General features: G+C 44.3%; 1 protein-coding gene across 1 annotated transcript in view; it reads left to right on the forward strand.

Moving 5' to 3' along the window:
• Positions 1-17,930, forward strand: part of LOC109879500 (neuronal acetylcholine receptor subunit alpha-2-like) — a 42,379-nt gene that overhangs the window by 14,470 nt on the left and 9,979 nt on the right. Inside the window, exons 3-5 of the mRNA XM_031836760.1 lie at positions 5,415-5,524; positions 11,336-11,537; positions 12,822-13,044. Of these exons, the coding sequence (XP_031692620.1) occupies positions 5,415-5,524; positions 11,336-11,537; positions 12,822-13,044 (535 nt within the window). The remainder of the gene's footprint in view (positions 1-5,414; positions 5,525-11,335; positions 11,538-12,821; positions 13,045-17,930) is intronic.

The raw sequence follows: 17,930 nt of genomic DNA on the forward strand, positions 1-17,930 counted from the left end.
TTGGTGTAAAAAAAAAGAAATCTGTATTCATATCTCCCCAAAATATATTTCCCTATTTTCAGATGATACCTTATCCAACATTTTGCAAATTACATCAAGATATTTCACATCAGCACTAGGTGGCCTATAGCAGCAATCAATTAGTATAGGTTTCAAATGTGGTCAATGAAACACTACCATAGCGCCTCTAATCCATTCAACATTAAATCCTGACGTTGTTTTAGTGGAATGTGATTCTGGATGTAAACTGCAACTTCAACCCCCATATCGATTTCTGTGCCAACTTGAACAAATTATATCCATGTATAGAGATCTCAGCATCCGCAAAAGAAGAGTTCAAGTGAGTCTCTGATATTGCCAATACATGAATATTGTTTGACTGCACTAGACAGCCTATTTCATGAATTTTGTTCCTTTAAACTGCATATATTTTAAGGGAGCAACTAACAGACCTTTCTTTAGTAGATTTATACGTCCAAACATGAATCAGTAGTTGGAATCTGAGAGAGAGAATACTCAGTCAGTGTGTGTGTGTGTGTGTGTGTGTGTGTGTGTGTGTGGGGGGGGGGGGGGGAATGACTTGTGTCTGTCGCTCCTCCTAACTCCATGGGAGGGAGGGTGAACAATCAGTTTGTCATACCTCAGGTATGCTATGTCACCTCGTTCTCTTGCAGCCTTCATAGCTGCTATTAGTTCCTTTCTTCTTTGACAGACTGCATCTGAGAAACCCTCATTGATGAAGTGAAGGACCCATGAATCTCTTTTTAAGGCATTTGGCTTTTTCAAGGAATGCAAGCTTATTCCTGAACCTGAAGAATTTCACCACAACTGGCCTGAGTCTGGTTCCATTGGCACCACCATTGGCACCACCAGTGCCCCCTGGTTCCCCAGACCTGTGAGCACGTTCCAGCTCAACCTGTTGATCCAATTGTAGCTCCTCGGGAGACAGCTTTTGAACTTTGTCCTATGATTCAGCCCACGTCTCACTTCGGGTCTCCTGGATACCATCTATTACAATATTATTTATCCTCTATTGCCCCTCCAGGTAATCAGCCTTCCCAGACATGTTCTGGAGGCCCTCCCTGACTGTGGGGATTTCATTCTGCCTTCCCAGACATGTTCTGGAGGCCCTCCCTGACCTGACTGTGGTGATTTCATTCTGCCTTCCCAGACATGTTCTGGAGGCCCTCCCTGACTGTGGTGATTTCATTCTGCCTTCCCAGACATGTTCTGGAGGCCCTCCCTGACTGTGGTGATTTCATTCTGCCTTCCCAGACATGTTCTGGAGGCCCTCCCTGACTGTGGTGATTTCATTCTGCCTTCCCAGACATGTTGTGGAGGCCCTGCCTGACTGTGGTGATTTCATTCTGCCTTCCCAGACATGTTCTGGAGTCCCTCCCTGACGGTGGTGATTTCATTCTGCCTTCCCAGACATGTTCTGGAGGCACTCCCTGACTGTGGTGATTTCATTCTGCCTTCCCAGACATGTTCTGGAGGCCCTCCCTGACTGTGGTGATTTCATTCTGCCTTCCCAGACATGTTCTGGAGGCCCTCCCTGACTGTGGTGATTTCATTCTGCCTTCCCAGACATGTTCTGGAGGCCCTCCCTGACTGTGGTGATTTCATTCTGCCTTCCCAGACATGTTCTGGAGGCCCTCCCTGACTGTGGTGATTTCATTCTGCCTTCCCAGACATGTTGTGGAGGCCCTCCCTGACTGTGGTGATTTCATTCTGCCTTCCCAGACATGTTCTGGAGGCCCTCCCTGACTGTGGTGATTTCATTCTGCCTTCCCAGACATGTTCTGGAGGCCCTCCCTGACTGTGGTGATTTCATTCTGCCTTCCCAGACATGTTCTGGAGGCCCTCCCTGACTGTGGTGATTTCATTCAGCCTTCCCAGACATGTTGTGGAGGTCCTCCCTGACTGTGGTGATTTCATTCAGCCTTCCCAGACATGTTCTGGAGGCCCTCCCTGACTGTGGTGATTTCATTCTGCCTTCCCAGACATGTTGTGGAGGTCCTCCCTGACTGTGGTGATTTCATTCTGCCTTCCCAGACATGTTCTGGAGGCCCTCCCTGACTGTGGTGATTTCATTCTGCCTTCCCAGACATGTTCTGGAGGCCCTCCCTGACTGTGGTGATTTCATTCTGCCTTCCCAGACATGTTCTGGAGGCCCTCCCTGACTGTGGTGATTTCATTCTGCCTTCCCAGACATGTTCTGGAGGCCCTCCCTGACTGTGGTGATTTCATTCTGCCTTCCCAGACATGTTCTGGAGGCCCTCCCTGACTGTGGTGATTTCATTCTGCCTTCCCAGACATGTTCTGGAGGCCCTCCCTGACTGTGGTGATTTCATTCTGCCTTCCCAGACATGTTCTGGAGGCCCTCCCTGACTGTGGTGATTTCATTCAGCCTTCCCAGACATGTTGTGGAGGTCCTCCCTGACTGTGGTGATTTCATTCAGCCTTCCCAGACATGTTCTGGAGGCCCTCCCTGACTGTGGTGATTTCATTCTGCCTTCCCAGACATGTTGTGGAGGTCCTCCCTGACTGTGGTGATTTCATTCTGCCTTCCCAGACATGTTCTGGAGGTCCTCCCTGACTGTGGTGATTTCATTCTGCCTTCCCAGACATGTTCTGGAGGCCCTCCCTGAATGTGGTGATTTCATTCTGCCTTCCCAGACATGTTCTGGAGGCCCTCCCTGACTGTGGTGATTTCATTCTGCCTTCCCAGACATGTTGTGGAGGCCCTCCCTGACTGTGGTGATTTCATTCTGCCTTCCCAGACATGTTCTGGAGGCCCTCCCTGACTGTGGTGATTTCATTCAGCCTTCCCAGACATGTTGTGGAGGTCCTCCCTGACTGTGGTGATTTCATTCAGCCTTCCCAGACATGTTCTGGAGGCCCTCCCTGACTGTGGTGATTTCATTCTGCCTTCCCAGACATGTTCTGGAGGCCCTCCCTGACTGTGGTGATTTCATTCTGCCTTCCCAGACATGTTCTGGAGGTCCTGCCTTCCCAGACATGTTCTGGAGGCCCTCCCTGACTGTTGTGATTTAATTCTGCCTTCCCAGACATGTTCTGGAGGTCCTACCTTCCCAGACATGTTGTGGAGGCCCTCCCTGACTGTGGTGAATTCATTCCACATAGAGGAACCGTTTTTGGGAAGTGTATCCTGTGTGGTCTTCAACACATCCACATCCTTCTGTATGAACAGAAGGCTTGTTTTAATGTCATGTACATCTTCAGTCAGGTCGTCCAGACGTTTGTTGGTCGACTCCATGATCATTTGTATGAAGCTTTTCCTGCCGAAGTAGAATTTCCTCATAGAAAATGTTCTGCTTCTGCAAGAGTTCACCTACCTGCCCAGCAGAGATGTGATCCTCATCTTTTTTTTCAGAGGCATGACAGTACTATTAGTAGGACAAGCCCGCTATTCACTCCGTGAAATGAGAGAAGCTGGCAGTAGAAAACTCTGGAAATCGGTAGTCCTAAAACCAGAGATAAATAGAATTGCGGCTCTAGCAACAAGGGCTAACCGGTTAGCGTGCTTGGTGTCCAGCAGTAGTAGATCAGGTTGCCTAGCTTGATAGCCCTAGCAACAAGGGCTAACCGGTTAGCGTGCTTGGTGTCCAGCAGTAGTAGATCAGGTTGCCTAGCTTGATAGCCCTAGCAACAAGGGCTAACCGGTTAGCGTGCTTGGTGTCCAGCAGTAGTAGATCAGGTTGCCTAGCTTGATAGCTCTAGCAACAAGGGCTAACCGGTTAGCGTGCTTGGTGTCCAGCAGTAGCAGATCAGGTTGCCTAGCTTGATAGGCCTAGCAACAAGGGCTAACCGGTTAGCGTGCTTGGTGTCCAGCAGTAGTAGATCAGGTTGCCTAGCTTGATAGCCCTAGCAACAAGGGCTAACCGGTTAGCGTGCTTGGTGTCCAGCAGTAGTAGATCAGGTTGCCTAGCTTGATAGCCCTAGCAACAAGGGCTAACCGGTTAGCGTGCTTGGTGTCCAGCAGTAGTAGATCAGGTTGCCTAGCTTGATAGCTCTAGCAACAAGGGCTAACCGGTTAGCGTGCTTGGTGTCCAGCAGTAGCATATCAGGTTGCCTAGCTTGATAGGCCTAGCAACAAGGGCTAACCGGTTAGCGTGCTTGGTGTCCAGCAGTAGTAGATCAGGTTGCCTAGCTTGATAGCCCTAGCAACAAGGGCTAACCGGCTAGCGTGCTTGGTGTCCAGCAGTAGTAGATCAGGTTGCCTAGCTTGATAGCTAGCAGCTAGGCTAGCTGCTTAGCCAATGTAGTACCACCTTGTTTGAGCAAAGGATCCCGGGACATATATCTGCGGTCCCAATGCTAACTGTGTCCCAGGATCCAGATATGAATAGGAAAACTATTATCAACTTTTATTAGCTAACTAGGTAGTTTAATCGAGTCTCTAGTCTTGTACTGCGCGTGATGATGCTAATGATAACTGCGTCCCAGGATCCAGATATGAATAGGAAAACTACTGTAAACTTTTATTATCTAAGTAGGTAGTTTATTGTTAAAGTAAAACAAATCGAGTCTCTAGTCTTGTACTGCGCGTGTTGCTACAGAGTTTCCTCTAGGATTTTGCCTAGAGGAAACCCTGCATATACTGTAGCATGTTTGTGACTGAGGTGTTTCAGGACATTCAGTATATATACTGTAGCATGTGTGTGGCTGAGGTGTTTCAGGACATTCAGTATACAGTATATACTGTAGCATGTGTGTGGCTGAGGTGTTTCAGGACATTCAGTATACAGTATATACTGTAGCATGTGTGTGGCTGAGGTGTTTCAGGACATTCAGTATATATACTGTAGCATGTGTGTGACTGAGGTGTTTCAGGACATTCAGTATACAGTATATACTGTAGCATGTGTGTGGCTGAGGTGTTTCAGGACATTCAGTATATATACTGTAGCATGTGTGTGACTGAGGTGTTTCAGGACATTCAGTATATATACTGTAGCATGTGTGTGGCTGAGGTGTTTCAGGACATTCAGTATACAGTATATACTGTAGCATGTGTGTGGCTGAGGTGTTTCAGGACATTCAGTATACAGTATATACTGTAGCATGTGTGTGGCTGAGGTGTTTCAGGACATTCAGTATATATACTGTAGCATGTGTGTGACTGAGGTGTTTCAGGACATTCAGTATACAGTATATACTGTAGCATGTGTGTGGCTGAGGTGTTTCAGGACATTCAGTATATATACTGTAGCATGTGTGTGACTGAGGTATTTCAGTACATTCAGTATATATACTGTAGCATGTGTGTGACTGAGGTGTTTTCAGTATGAATTACGGTAATTGGTTTGTTAAAGGATTAATATGCTCTTTCTGATGACACCTCGGGACCTGAACAACCTCTCGTCTCCTTGTGTATGTTATCCTCTTAGGAGTGGAATGACTACAAGCTACGCTGGAGACCGTCTGACTACGACAACGTCACATCCATCAGAGTCCCGTCTGAACTCATCTGGGTCCCAGACATCGTCCTCTACAACAAGTGAGTGACAGCGAAACTGTTGTTTGTCCCGGAATGATCGTCATTAACGTAAAAGCAAAGTAGAGTTCGGGAGACTCCACTTCTAGTCCTATTTCAATGGTTAAATGTCGCCATCTACTGGGTTCCTGAATCATAAGCTTAACATCATAAATGGTTTACATTTTAGACATTTAACAGATGCTCTTATCCAGAGTGAATTACAGGCACAATTAGGGTGCAAGTGCCTTGCTCAAGGGCACATCAACAGATTTTTCAACTAGTTGGCTCATGGATTCTCACCGACAACCTTTCAGTTACTGGCCCAATGCTCTAAACCGCTGGGCTGCCGTTTTCTCAAAAGTAATTTCCCGCTACGATGAGCTGACATCTGTGATCCCGTCTTCATGTTATGGAGCATGCCACCACTAAGGATTTCATAGATGACAGGAGTCAATGTATCTGTTTCTGTTAGAGTGTTAATGATTTAACTGCAGATGTAGGCCCAATCTTGATAAAGTTCTGATCTTAAACAGCCATCCCATCCCCAGTAATACAATGCCATGTTATCCTGATAGACTTATCATTATACTGCCATGCTATCCTGATCCTAGCCCTCCCCAGTAATATACTGCCATGTTATCCTGATCCTAGCCATCCCCAGTAATATACTGCCATGTTATCCTGATCCTAGCCATCCCCAGTAATATACTGCCATGTTATCCTGATAGACTTATCATTATACTGCCATGCTATCCTGATCCTAGCCCTCCCCAGTAATATACTGCCATGTTATCCTGATCCTAGCCATCCCCAGTAATATACTGCCATGTTATCCTGATCCTAGCCATCCCCAGTGATACACTGCCATGTTATCCTCCTCCTAGCCATCCCCAGTAATATACTGCCATGTTATCCTGATCCTAGCCATCCCCAGTAATATACTGCCATGTTATCCTGATACTAGCCATCCCCAGTAATATACTGCCACGTTGTCCTGATACTAGCCCTCCTCAGTGATACACTGCCATGTTATCCTCCTCCTAGCCCTCCCCATTAATAACTGCCATGTTTTCCTGATCCTAGCTATCCCCAGTAATATACTGCCATGTTATCCTCCTCCTAGCCCTCCCCATTAATAACTGCCATGTTATCCTGATCCTAGCCATCCCCAGTAATACACTGCCATGTTATCCTGATAGACTTATCATTATACTGCCATGTTATCCTGATACTAGCCCTCCCCAGTAATATACTGCCATGTTATCCTGATCCTAGCCATCCCCAGTAATATACTGCCATGTTATCCTGATCCTAGCCATCCCCAGTAATATACTGCCATGTTATCCTGATCCTAGCCATCCCCAGTAATATACTGCCATGTTATCCTCCTCCTAGCCATCCCCAGTAATATACTGCCATGTTATCCTGATCCTAGCCATCCCCAGTAATATACTGCCATGTTATCCTCCTCCTAGCCATCCCCAGTAATATACTGCCATGTTATCCTGATCCTAGCCCTCCTAATAGTTTTCTCCTCATCTAAATTTATTCAACTTTCACGGCTGAATGTATCAGATTAAACTCCTAGTATTTAATGACTGGGTTTCACCTCATCAAGCTCTTCTGTATGATCACTATCAGTTAGTGAAATTAAAAAGGTGTGTGTCTGTGTGTGTGCGCGCATGCGTGTGAGAGATTTGAGGAAGATGTAATGATAGACTTATCATTATATCTCTAATCTACAGCTATTATCAGTGCGTATTAAAGCCATGATCAGGGATGTGTAGCTCTTCAGAGGAGGAGATAAATTACAGACTGCAATAGAGGAGATAAGTTCTGGAGATTGTTCCTGGAGGATCATAACTCTCTACCAAAACAATGGCTCTGAGTCATGTGTGTTTTGGTGTGTAAATAAACAAGTTGTGAGGCGCTGATAAGGTTCCTGTCATATTGAAATGTCAAATCCCAGCTAGCACATAACGTTCTGAGAACCTTATGTTTCTTAGAGCTTGGTGAGAGTGTGGTTGTCCTATGCTTATTATGTACACAACCTTCCCGACAATGTTCTGGGAATGGTGCAGGTTAGGTGCTTGGCTTTGGAACATACTCGTTTAAGGAACTTTAACAAATAACATTATTTTCTTGGCATTTCATTATATTAACAGAACGTTTCCTAAATGTTCAATTTAACATTTAATTTAAATGTTGGTAATATTCTAGAAACATTCTCCAATTGGTTTGGAATATTCGTGTCCTACTAGCGGGACAACTTCCGCTGAAACTGAATTCAATTCAAATAAATAATCATACATTTTATGGATTTTAAATATTTATGTTCATATATAAGTGTCTTATATCGGATGGAAGCTTAAATTCTTGTTAATCTAACTGCACTGTCCAATTTACAGTAGCTGTTACAGCGAAAACCTGCCATGTGATTGTTTGAGGATGGCACCCCTCATCAAAATATTTTTCCACCATCACAGGTTTCATACATTCACAAATAACAATGAAATATTAATTTACTTTTTTGAAAATCTTCCTCTGATTTGTCATCCAAAGGGTCCCAACTATAACATGTAGTGTTGTTTTGTTAGATAAAATCCTTCTTTATATCCCAAAATGTCAGTTTAGTTGGCGCCATCGATTTGAGCAATCCACTCGTTCAACTTGCAGAGAAAGGAATCCGAACATCTATCCCTTAACTTTGTTTCAACAAGTCAAAATGCGGTTCTATTTACTCCTCAGATACCCTAAAATGTAATCAAACTATACCATTTCTTACAGAAAGAAGTATGTTCAATAGGAAACCGATTTTAGCAGGTGGGTAATGTCGTCATGTCACACACAAAAAGGAATATCCAAGACTGTGTCCTTCTGCTAAAAACAGATATTTCTTATTTGTTTTTGGAAGTTACAAGCCTGAAACCTTGAACATAGACTGTTGACACGCTGTGGAAGCCATAGGAATTGCATCCAGGGATCTCATTTTCAATATGACCGTACTCTTGCATTTCTAAGAAGATGGTCTCTCCAAAAAATTCCAGTTGGTTTTGCTTTGGATTTTCTCCTACCATTTCCATTTTTATTGTGTTATATTCTCCTTCATTATTTCAACATTTCTACAAACTTCAAAGTGTTTTCTTTCCAATGGGACCAATTATATACATATCCTGGCTTCAGGGCCTGAGCTACAGGCAGTTGACTTTGGGCACATCAGTCAGACAGGAAGTGGATGAAAAAAATGGTCCTAGCCCTAAGAAGTTTAAGAGTGTTAAGAAATAACGTTCTGTGGTAATATTATTATGTCAGTATAACGTTTCATACAGGCTTCCTAATGGTTCTATGTAAATGTTCTCAAATTGTTATGATAACTTTAGTAATCACATGTGTAAGTGTTTGCCAAAGTAACCTTCACATAACCGATCATTTCCGTTCTCAGAACGTTAATAAAACCTCTCAGGGAACCTTTCAGATAACCAGAGTAAAACGTTCTCAGAACCTCCCTGGAACCAGAGTAAAACGTTCTCAGAACCTCCCTGGAACCATAGTAAAACGTTCTCAGAACCTCCCTGGAACCATAGTAAAACGTTCTCAGAACCTCCCTGGAACCATAGTAAAACGTTCTCAGAACCTCCCTGGAACCATAGTAAAACGTTCTCAGAACCTCCCTGGAACCATAGTAAAACGTTCTCAGAACCTCCCTGGAACCATAGTAAAACGTTCTCAGAACCTCCCTGGAACCATAGTAAAACGTTCTCAGAACCTCCTCCTAAAAACGAACTTTCCCTGAACAGAGGAAATGTTAAATTCTGCTCTCAAAACATGACAAAGACTCAGTTTTATCGGTTAGAAAATGTATGGCTTCATTCCCAGAACCAATGGGAAACCAAAAATGTATGTTCCAACAACCAAATATGCTAGCTGGTAAGTGGCCTTAACAATATTTTCAGGGAGCTAAATTAGCAAAAACTGGACTATTTACCAGATTGACAGAGTTATGCCTAACACTGATAGTTTCAAGAATAATCGATGATTTTTTATCATCGTTATATTATTAATGTAACGTCTACAATAATTCACAATGTCTAACACTGTACTGTACAACCATATATATACACACACACAGTTGAAGTCAGAAGTTTACATACACCTTATCCAAATACATTTAAACTCAGTTTTCACTTAATTGTCAATTACTGACATTTAATCCTAATAAAAATGCTGTCTCAGGTCAGTTAGGATCACCACTTTATTTTAAGAATGTGACATGTCAGAATAATAGTAGAAAAAAAAAATTATTTCAGTGTTTACTTCTTTCATCACATTCCCAGTGGGTCAGAAGTTTACATCAAATCAAATCAAATTTATTTATATAGCCCTTCGTACATCAGCTGATATCTCAAAGTGCTGTACAGAAACCCAGCCTAAAATCCCAATCAGCAAGCAATGCAGGTGTAGAAGCACATACACTCAATTAGTATTTGGTAGCATTGCCTTTAAATTGTTTAACTTGGGTCACATGTTTTGGGTAGCCTTCCACAAGCTTCCCACAATAAGTTGGGTGAATTTTGTCCCATTCCTCCTGACAGAGCTGGTGTAACTGAGTCAGGTTTGTAGGCCTCCTTGCTTGTTCAGTTCTGTCCACAAATGTTCTCTGTGATTGAGGTCAGGGCTTTGTGATGGCCACTCCAAAACCTTGACATTGTTGTCCTTAAGCCATTTTGCCACAACTTTGGAAGTATGCTTGGGGTCATTGTCCATTTGGAAGACCCATTTGTGACCAACTTTAACTTCCTGACTGATGTCTTGATATGTTGCTTCAATATATCCACATAATTTTCCTCCCTCATAAAGCCATCTATTTTGTGAAGTGCACCAGTCCCTCCTGCAGCAAAGCACCCCCACAACATGATGCTGCCACCCCTGTGCTTCACGGTTGGGATGGTTTTCTTCGGCTTGCAAGACACCCCCTTTTTCCTCCAAACATAACGATGGTAATTATGGCCAAACTGTTCCATTTTTGTTTCAACAGACCAGAGGACAATTCTCCAAAAAGTATGATCTTTGTCCCCATGTGCTGTTGCAAACCGTAGTCTGGCTTTTTTTATGGCGGTTTTGGAGCAGTGGCTTCTTCCTTGCTGAGCGGCCTTTCAGGTTATGCCGATATAGGACTTGTTTCACTGTGGATACAGATACTTTTGTACCTGTTTCCTCCAGCATCTTCACAAGGTCCTTTGCTGTTGTTCTAGGCATTATTTGCACTTTTCGCACCAAGGTACATTCACCACCGCTGCGTGGTCCCATGGTGTTTATTTTGTATTTTTTTATTTAACTAGGCAAGTCAGTTAAGAACAAATTCTTATTTTCAATGACGGCCTAGGAACAGTGGGTTAACTGCCTGTTCAGGGGCAGAATGACAGATTTGTACCTTGTCAGCTCGGGGATTCGAACTTGCAACCTTTCGGTTACTAGTCCAACGCTCTAACCACTAGGCTACCCTGCCTCCCAAAACTGACCTTTTCTGTATATTTGGTCCGGCAGTAGGCTACAAGTATAGCCTGTAGTGTATTTCTGCTTGATGATCAAGATGATCGAGGCACTAAATTCAGCAGCACGGACAGCGCTAACACTGTCAGCAGAAGCACTAGCTGTGCCTTCCCATAGCAATCTGCCAGAACAAACGGTGCCAATCGAACTAACGACCTGAGGGTTTGGCTGGTAACGATGCCAATTATCTATGGTACAACAGCAACACAGCCATGCAACAAAAACAAAAAAAGGTATTTTAACACGCCCTCTCGTGTACAAACCTCTGTTCTCCTCTTCCAGTGCAGACGGTGAGTTCGCCGTGACCCACATGACCAAGGCCCACCTGTTCTACAATGGGAAGGTGCGCTGGGTTCCCCCGGCCATCTATAAGTCCTCCTGCTCTATAGACGTTACCTTCTTCCCCTTCGACCAGCAAAACTGTAAGATGAAGTTTGGTTCTTGGACCTACGACAAGGCTAAAATAGACCTGGAACGCTTCGAGGTATGGGATTGTATCAATCAAATCAAGCAAGCAATGTTGTAAATGTGTTGTACATGATGTGCATGACGTGGATAACGTGTGAATGCACAGTGTTTATTTGTTAAACAGATCTTGAACCAGGCTACTGTATATGTTCTTGCTAACTCCATTGCTGTCAGAAACTAGCTTTCCATCCAACTCGCGACAGATTTTCATGTTAATATTCTAGAATCGGCATAAAGAAAACAATTTTCCCCACCAGTGGTGTTTCCACCAAACGGACTTGTCCGTTAAAATCCGTGCGTGATGATGTAGTGCACACAAAATGAACTTTTTCCATTTAAGTTTTCCAAGGGCCAAATAAACATTTAAAGTTCAACGTGTTTCCATCACATTTTATACGAACAACTTTGTCACAAAGAAACTGTTGCGTAACATAGCAATTGTGCCTACTCTGGTCTCTGCTCTAGCCAACAGCTTGCAGATACAGTGCGGGTAGGCTGGTATACATGATGACATTATTATGGATAAGTGCAAGAACATTTGAATTTGTCAAATGGCAGTCAAGCATCGATCATCATTATTATTGTCACCACAATAAGACATTCAATACTTATTGGAAAGGAGCATCATAGATCACCGTGCATGTTCCCCACCCTGTGAAGTTCATCAAGCTCATCACCGTGCATGTTCCCCACCCTGTGAAGTTCATCAAGCTCATCACCGTGCATGTTCCCCACCCTGTGAAGTTCATCAAGCTCATCACCGTGCATGTTCCCCAACCTGTGAAGTTCATCAAACTCATCACCGTGCACGTTCCCCACCCTGTGAAGTTCATCAAGCTCATCACTGTGCACGTTCCCCACCCTGTGAAGTTCATCAAGCTCATCACCGTGCATGTTCCCCACCCTGTGAAGTTCATCAAGCTACATTATTTCATTTGTAGTCCAATAAACTGTATAATGTAGCAAAATGTATTTTTATGTGCAATAAGTCATCACGCACAGCCTCTTATCCGCAACAAGTCAATTTGATGGAAATAAATCTGGTGGGGAAAATGCGCAGATTTGCATGAAAATCTGTCGCCAATTGAATGGAAACGTGGCTAGTGTCAAGCCACACAGAGAGTAGAATCACACTGGCACCAGACAAGTGTGACAAAGGAACACTTGAAGCTCATCTCCATCCCCTAGAACCCGACAGACCCGAACCACTATATTTATACAGTATGATATAAGTGTATAGATGTCTTGTGACGCCATTTGAAGTCTTTATAGAGTGGGACGGTTGATCTCTATCCCCTAGAACACTGTGGATCTGAACAACTACTGGGAGAGTGGAGAGTGGGCCATCATCAATGCAGTGGGAACATACAACACCAAGAAGTACGACTGCTGTCATGAGATCTACCCTGATATCACCTACTTCTTCATCATCAGACGGCTGCCTCTCTTCTACACCATCAACCTGATCATCCCCTGTCTGCTCATCTCCTGTCTCACCGTCCTAGTCTTCTATCTTCCCTCAGGTAGGTCCTAGTCTTCTATCTCCCCTCAGGTAGGTCCTAGTCTCCCCTCAGGTAGGTCCTAGTCTTCCCTCAGGTAGGTCCTAGTCTCCCCACAGGTAGGTCCTAGTCTCCCCTCAGGTAGGTCCTAGTCTCACCTCAGGTAGGTCCTAGTCTCCCCTCAGGTAGGTCCTAGTCTTCCCTCAGTTAGGTCCTAGTCTCACCTCAGGTAGGTCCTAGTCTCCCCTCAGGTCTGTCCTAGTCTCCCCTCAGGTAGGTCCTAGTCTCACCTCAGGTAGGTCCTAGTCTCCCCTCAGGTAGGTCCTAGTCTCCCATCTCCTCTCAGGTAGGTTCTAGTCTTCTATCTCCCCTCAGGTAGGTCCTAGTCACCCATCTCCTCTCAGGTAGGTCCTAGTCTTCTATCTCCCCTCAGGTAGGTCCTAGTCTCCCCTCAGGTAGGTCCTAGTCTCCCCTCAGGTAGGTCCTAGTCTTCCCTCAGTTAGGTCCTAGTCTCACCTCAGGTAGGTCCTAGTCTCCCATCTCACCTCAGGTAGGTCCTAGTCTCCCCTCAGGTAGGTCATAGTCTTCCCTCAGGTAGGTCCTAGTCTCACCTCAGGTAGGTCCTAGTCTCACCACAGGTAGGTCCTAGTCTCACCTCAGGTCGGTCCTAGTCTCCCCTCAGGTCGGTCCTAGTCTCCCCTCAGGTAGGTCCTAGTCTCACCTCAGGTAGGTCCTAGTCTCACCTCAGGTAGGTCCTAGTCTCCCCTCAGGTAGGTCCTAGTGTCCCCTCAGGTAGGTCCTAGTCTCCCCTCAGGTCGGTCCTAGTCTCCCCTCAGGTAGGTCCTAGTCTCACCTCAGGTAGGTCCTAGTCTCACCTCAGGTAGGTCCTAGTCTCCCCTCAGGTAGGTCCTAGTGTCCCCTCAGGTAGGTCCTAGTCTCCCCTCAGGTCGGTCCTAGTCTCCCCTCAGGTAGGTCCTAGTCTCACCTCAGGTAGGTCCTAGTCTCACCTCAGGTAGGTCCTAGTCTCCCCTCAGGTAGGTCCTAGTGTCCCCTCAGGTAGGTCCTAGTCTCACCTCAGGTAGGTCCTAGTCTCCCCTCAGGTAGGTCCTAGTCTCCCCTCAGGTAGGTCCTAGTCTCCCCTCAGGTAGGTCCTAGTCTCCCATCTCCTCTCAGGTAAGTAGATTAACAGAGAATGTCCGTAACGTTACCGGTGTAAAACGGTTGGCTAGTTAGAGGTGAAGCTAGTAGAGTTTCAATCGGTGACATCACTCACTCACTCAAAACTTGAAGTATTTGCTGTTTTCCTTTTTTGCTCTGCAAAAGCCACTGCTTTTTTGGAGCAATAACTAATGATGAGTTGTTGACTGTTGTTCGATGTGTTCAGAGGGTCCCTGGTTCGAGCCCAGGTTTGGGCAAGAGACACGGACGCAATACTTTTTTAAAATTTTTTAGGTAACGTCCCCATCTAGTGGAGGTTTTGGAACATCACAGGTTGATATAACTGAAAATAGTCCAGATTTCACACACATATTGTATATATATATATATATCTATATAAAAATGATGTTCGTAAAATTGACAAAATTCAATAAAATGTTCTATGAATTTAACAAAACAAATGAATTTCTCAAAGTTGACCGTTCACAATGGACATAAATTAAAATGCAAACGTATCTCTTGTCAACCAATCATGGCATAGTGTATTTCTGCATCCATACTGCATGCAAAGAAGAAGAAAAAGCTAAACAAATCCAAGATCCAAAACACTACGTCCTGTCATAGATGAACATCACCTGTTTTTACTCAATCAATAAAGCTACAGACAGTTCAGATATAAGTCTTAGTCCTGCACTGGGAGAAGAATAGGGGGTCAAGGGGTCATTCCTCCAGGACCTGAATCTCAATACCAGAGGCTTTCTTTTAAGTTCTATACAGAGAATAAAAAACAACAGCAAACACATCAGACAACATGACAGACCATTCTATAGAAAACCTTAAAGATGAAATAGTTGAAACAGGGTTTATATGGACGAGATGATTTATGTCAAAGGACTATTTATGACCTGATTCCGTTTCAGTTGATCGCTTTATTTTATTTGAATTGATTCCATTTCAGTTGATCATTTTATTTGAATTGATTCCATTTCAGTTGATCTGAAGGACAGGATATGTGAATGTAAGTTATGGTATGCTCCGATTGGTTTATGGATGGATTGGTTCCCTCATCCATATTTGATTAGAAATAGATCTATCAAGTCTTATAGATCTGTGAACATTGAAGGTGTGGAAGCTAGGGACCTAAATGGAACTAAAAAGTAACCAATCCCTGTGATTCTCATCTGCTGGTGGCCGGTTCTGCCTGGTTTTTGTAAATAGTACCTATGGCAACCAAGATGGTCAGTGCCACAAAGATAACGATGTCGATGGACAACTGGACACTGTTAGTGGTACCTGGACAATAGGACAGACAGTGATCAAACACAAACCTTGATGTATTAATAGACAGAAACTGTGTTTTAAGTGAGAAGTAGGGAAGGTCTGAAGCTGAAAATGTAAAGGAAGGTTTGTACAGAGGATGATAATCACCAACAGTCTTTTATCCCTGTATAATGTTCCTGAGCTGAGAAAAACTTCCCCTCTGAACATGATAATTTCTAGTTGTGCATACATGCATACTTTTTGGTTGTTCAGACTAAATAACATGTTACCAAGTGCACCTGGAGAATTGCACAGAGGGAGCAGGACTTGGGCCTGTTGGTCCCGTTAGAAAATGGGTGAATATCAGTGGTGACTGGTGGCACTTAAAATTAGAAGACGGGCTGACAGTAATGGCTGGAATGGAATAAATGGAATGGTACCAAACACATTAAACATGTGGTTTCCATGTTGATTCTATTCCAGTCATTATTATGAGCCTGTCCTCTCCTCACCACCCTTCTCTGGAATACAGACAACATGCAGTCAAATGCAGTCATTCAGAACTACTTGATGAAATGGTTTCGATATCTATGTGATAATGTCTAGCTGAAAATGTGGAGGTGAAGTCCAGGTAGGTCTTCACTTCTCCCTGGTTCTCCGCCTGACAACTCCACTTCCTGTTGTTGTCCTTCCTCTGGAGAGTCGCAGTCAGAGTGATGTCACAGTCAGAGTGATGTCACAGTCAGAGTGATGTCACAGTCAGAGTGAGGTCACAGTCAGTGAGGTCACAGTCAGAGTGAGGTCACAGTCAGAGTGAGGTCACAGTCAGAGTGATGTCACAGTCAGAGTGATGTCACAGTCAGAGTGAGGTCACAGTCAGAGTGAGGTCACAGTCAGTGAGACACAGTCAGAGTGAGGTCACAGTCAGAGTGATGTCACAGTCAGAGTGATGTCACAGTCAGAGTGATGTCACAGTCAGAGTGATGTCACAGTCAGAGTGAGGTCACAGTCAGAGTGAGGTCACAGTCAGAGTGATGTCACAGTCAGAGTGAGGTCACAGTCAGAGTGATGTCACAGTCAGAGGGATGTCACAGTCAGAGGGATGTCACAGTCAGAGTGAGGTCACAGTCAGAGTGATGTCACAGTCAGAGGGATGTCACAGTCAGAGGGATGTCACAGTCAGAGTGATATCACAGTCAGAGTGAGGTCACAGTCAGAGTGAGCTCACAGTCAGAGTGATGTCACAGTCAGTGGTCTTTGTGAGCTGTGAGTCTCCCTGCAGCTCAGTACCTGTCTCATTCACCCAGCTCAGAGTATCATATAAGAAACAGCTTCCAGTTCCAGCCCAGATGGTCTGAAAGCACCTTAAGGTCACTGGTCGATCAGGCCTTAGATCCCTGGGGGTGGACAATGACACTAAGACAGAAAATAATATATTTTAACTTCAGAAAATGCTAAACGGAGATTTATGGATATAAATGGCATATTATTGAAAAAAACATAAATGTACTGTGTAACATGTCCTATTACTGTCATCTGATGAAGATTTTCAAAAGGTTTGTGAATGATTTATTTATTAATCCTGCTTTTATCATTTTATATTTTCTGGGACAAAATGGCCGCCTCTTGTCTTTTGTTTCGGTGGTGGTCTAATATAAATATGTGGTGTGTTTTCGCCGTAAAACATTAAAATCTGACATGCTGGGTAGATGAACAAGGTGTTTATCTTTCATTTGAGGTATTGGACTTGTTAAAGATACATAAGATACATATATTAAAGGATTATTTGACTAAAAACCAACTGGGTTGAAACAGTGATATTCACTGGTAAGAAGATTCACATTCACAAAAGCAACCTCTCCATGTTGGGGTCCACCCCCTGCTGAACATGTCGAGAGCAGTCAGACTCCACCCTCTGTAAAGGTATTGTAGACACTGGTATTATCCAGCATCCTCGGCTCTGACATGCTGAACATGTCGAGAGCAGTCAGACTCCACCCTCGGTAAAGGTATTGTAGACACTGGTATTATCCAGCATCCTCGGCTCTGACATGCTGAACATGTCGAGAGCAGTCAGACTCCACCCTCGGTAAAGGTATTGTAGACACTGGTATTATCCAGCATCCTCGGCTCTGACATGCTGAACATGTCGAGAGCAGTCAGACTCCACCCTCGGTAAAGGTATTGTAGACACTGGTATTATCCAGCATCCTCAGCTCTGACATGCTGAACATGTCGAGAGCAGTCAGACTCTCAGACCCTCAGTTTCTCAGCTCCTCTCTGAGGTTTCTGTTCTAACCTGTCCCTCCACGAACCAACTCAGTGATGGGCTTGTGGAGATCTCCAAAAACGCCATGCAATTGAGGAGCAGTTTGGTTAAACCACGTTGGGACACGGCAAACTGACGTCGTTTCCCACATTGGAGTACAGAGAGTCACCACTGACTCCTGGATAGAGAGAACATGTTTCTAGATAGAGAGAACACGTTCCTG

The sequence above is a fragment of the Oncorhynchus kisutch genome, linkage group LG12 (assembly GCF_002021735.2).
Source record: "Oncorhynchus kisutch isolate 150728-3 linkage group LG12, Okis_V2, whole genome shotgun sequence".
NCBI classification, from domain to species: Eukaryota; Metazoa; Chordata; class Actinopteri; order Salmoniformes; family Salmonidae; genus Oncorhynchus; species Oncorhynchus kisutch.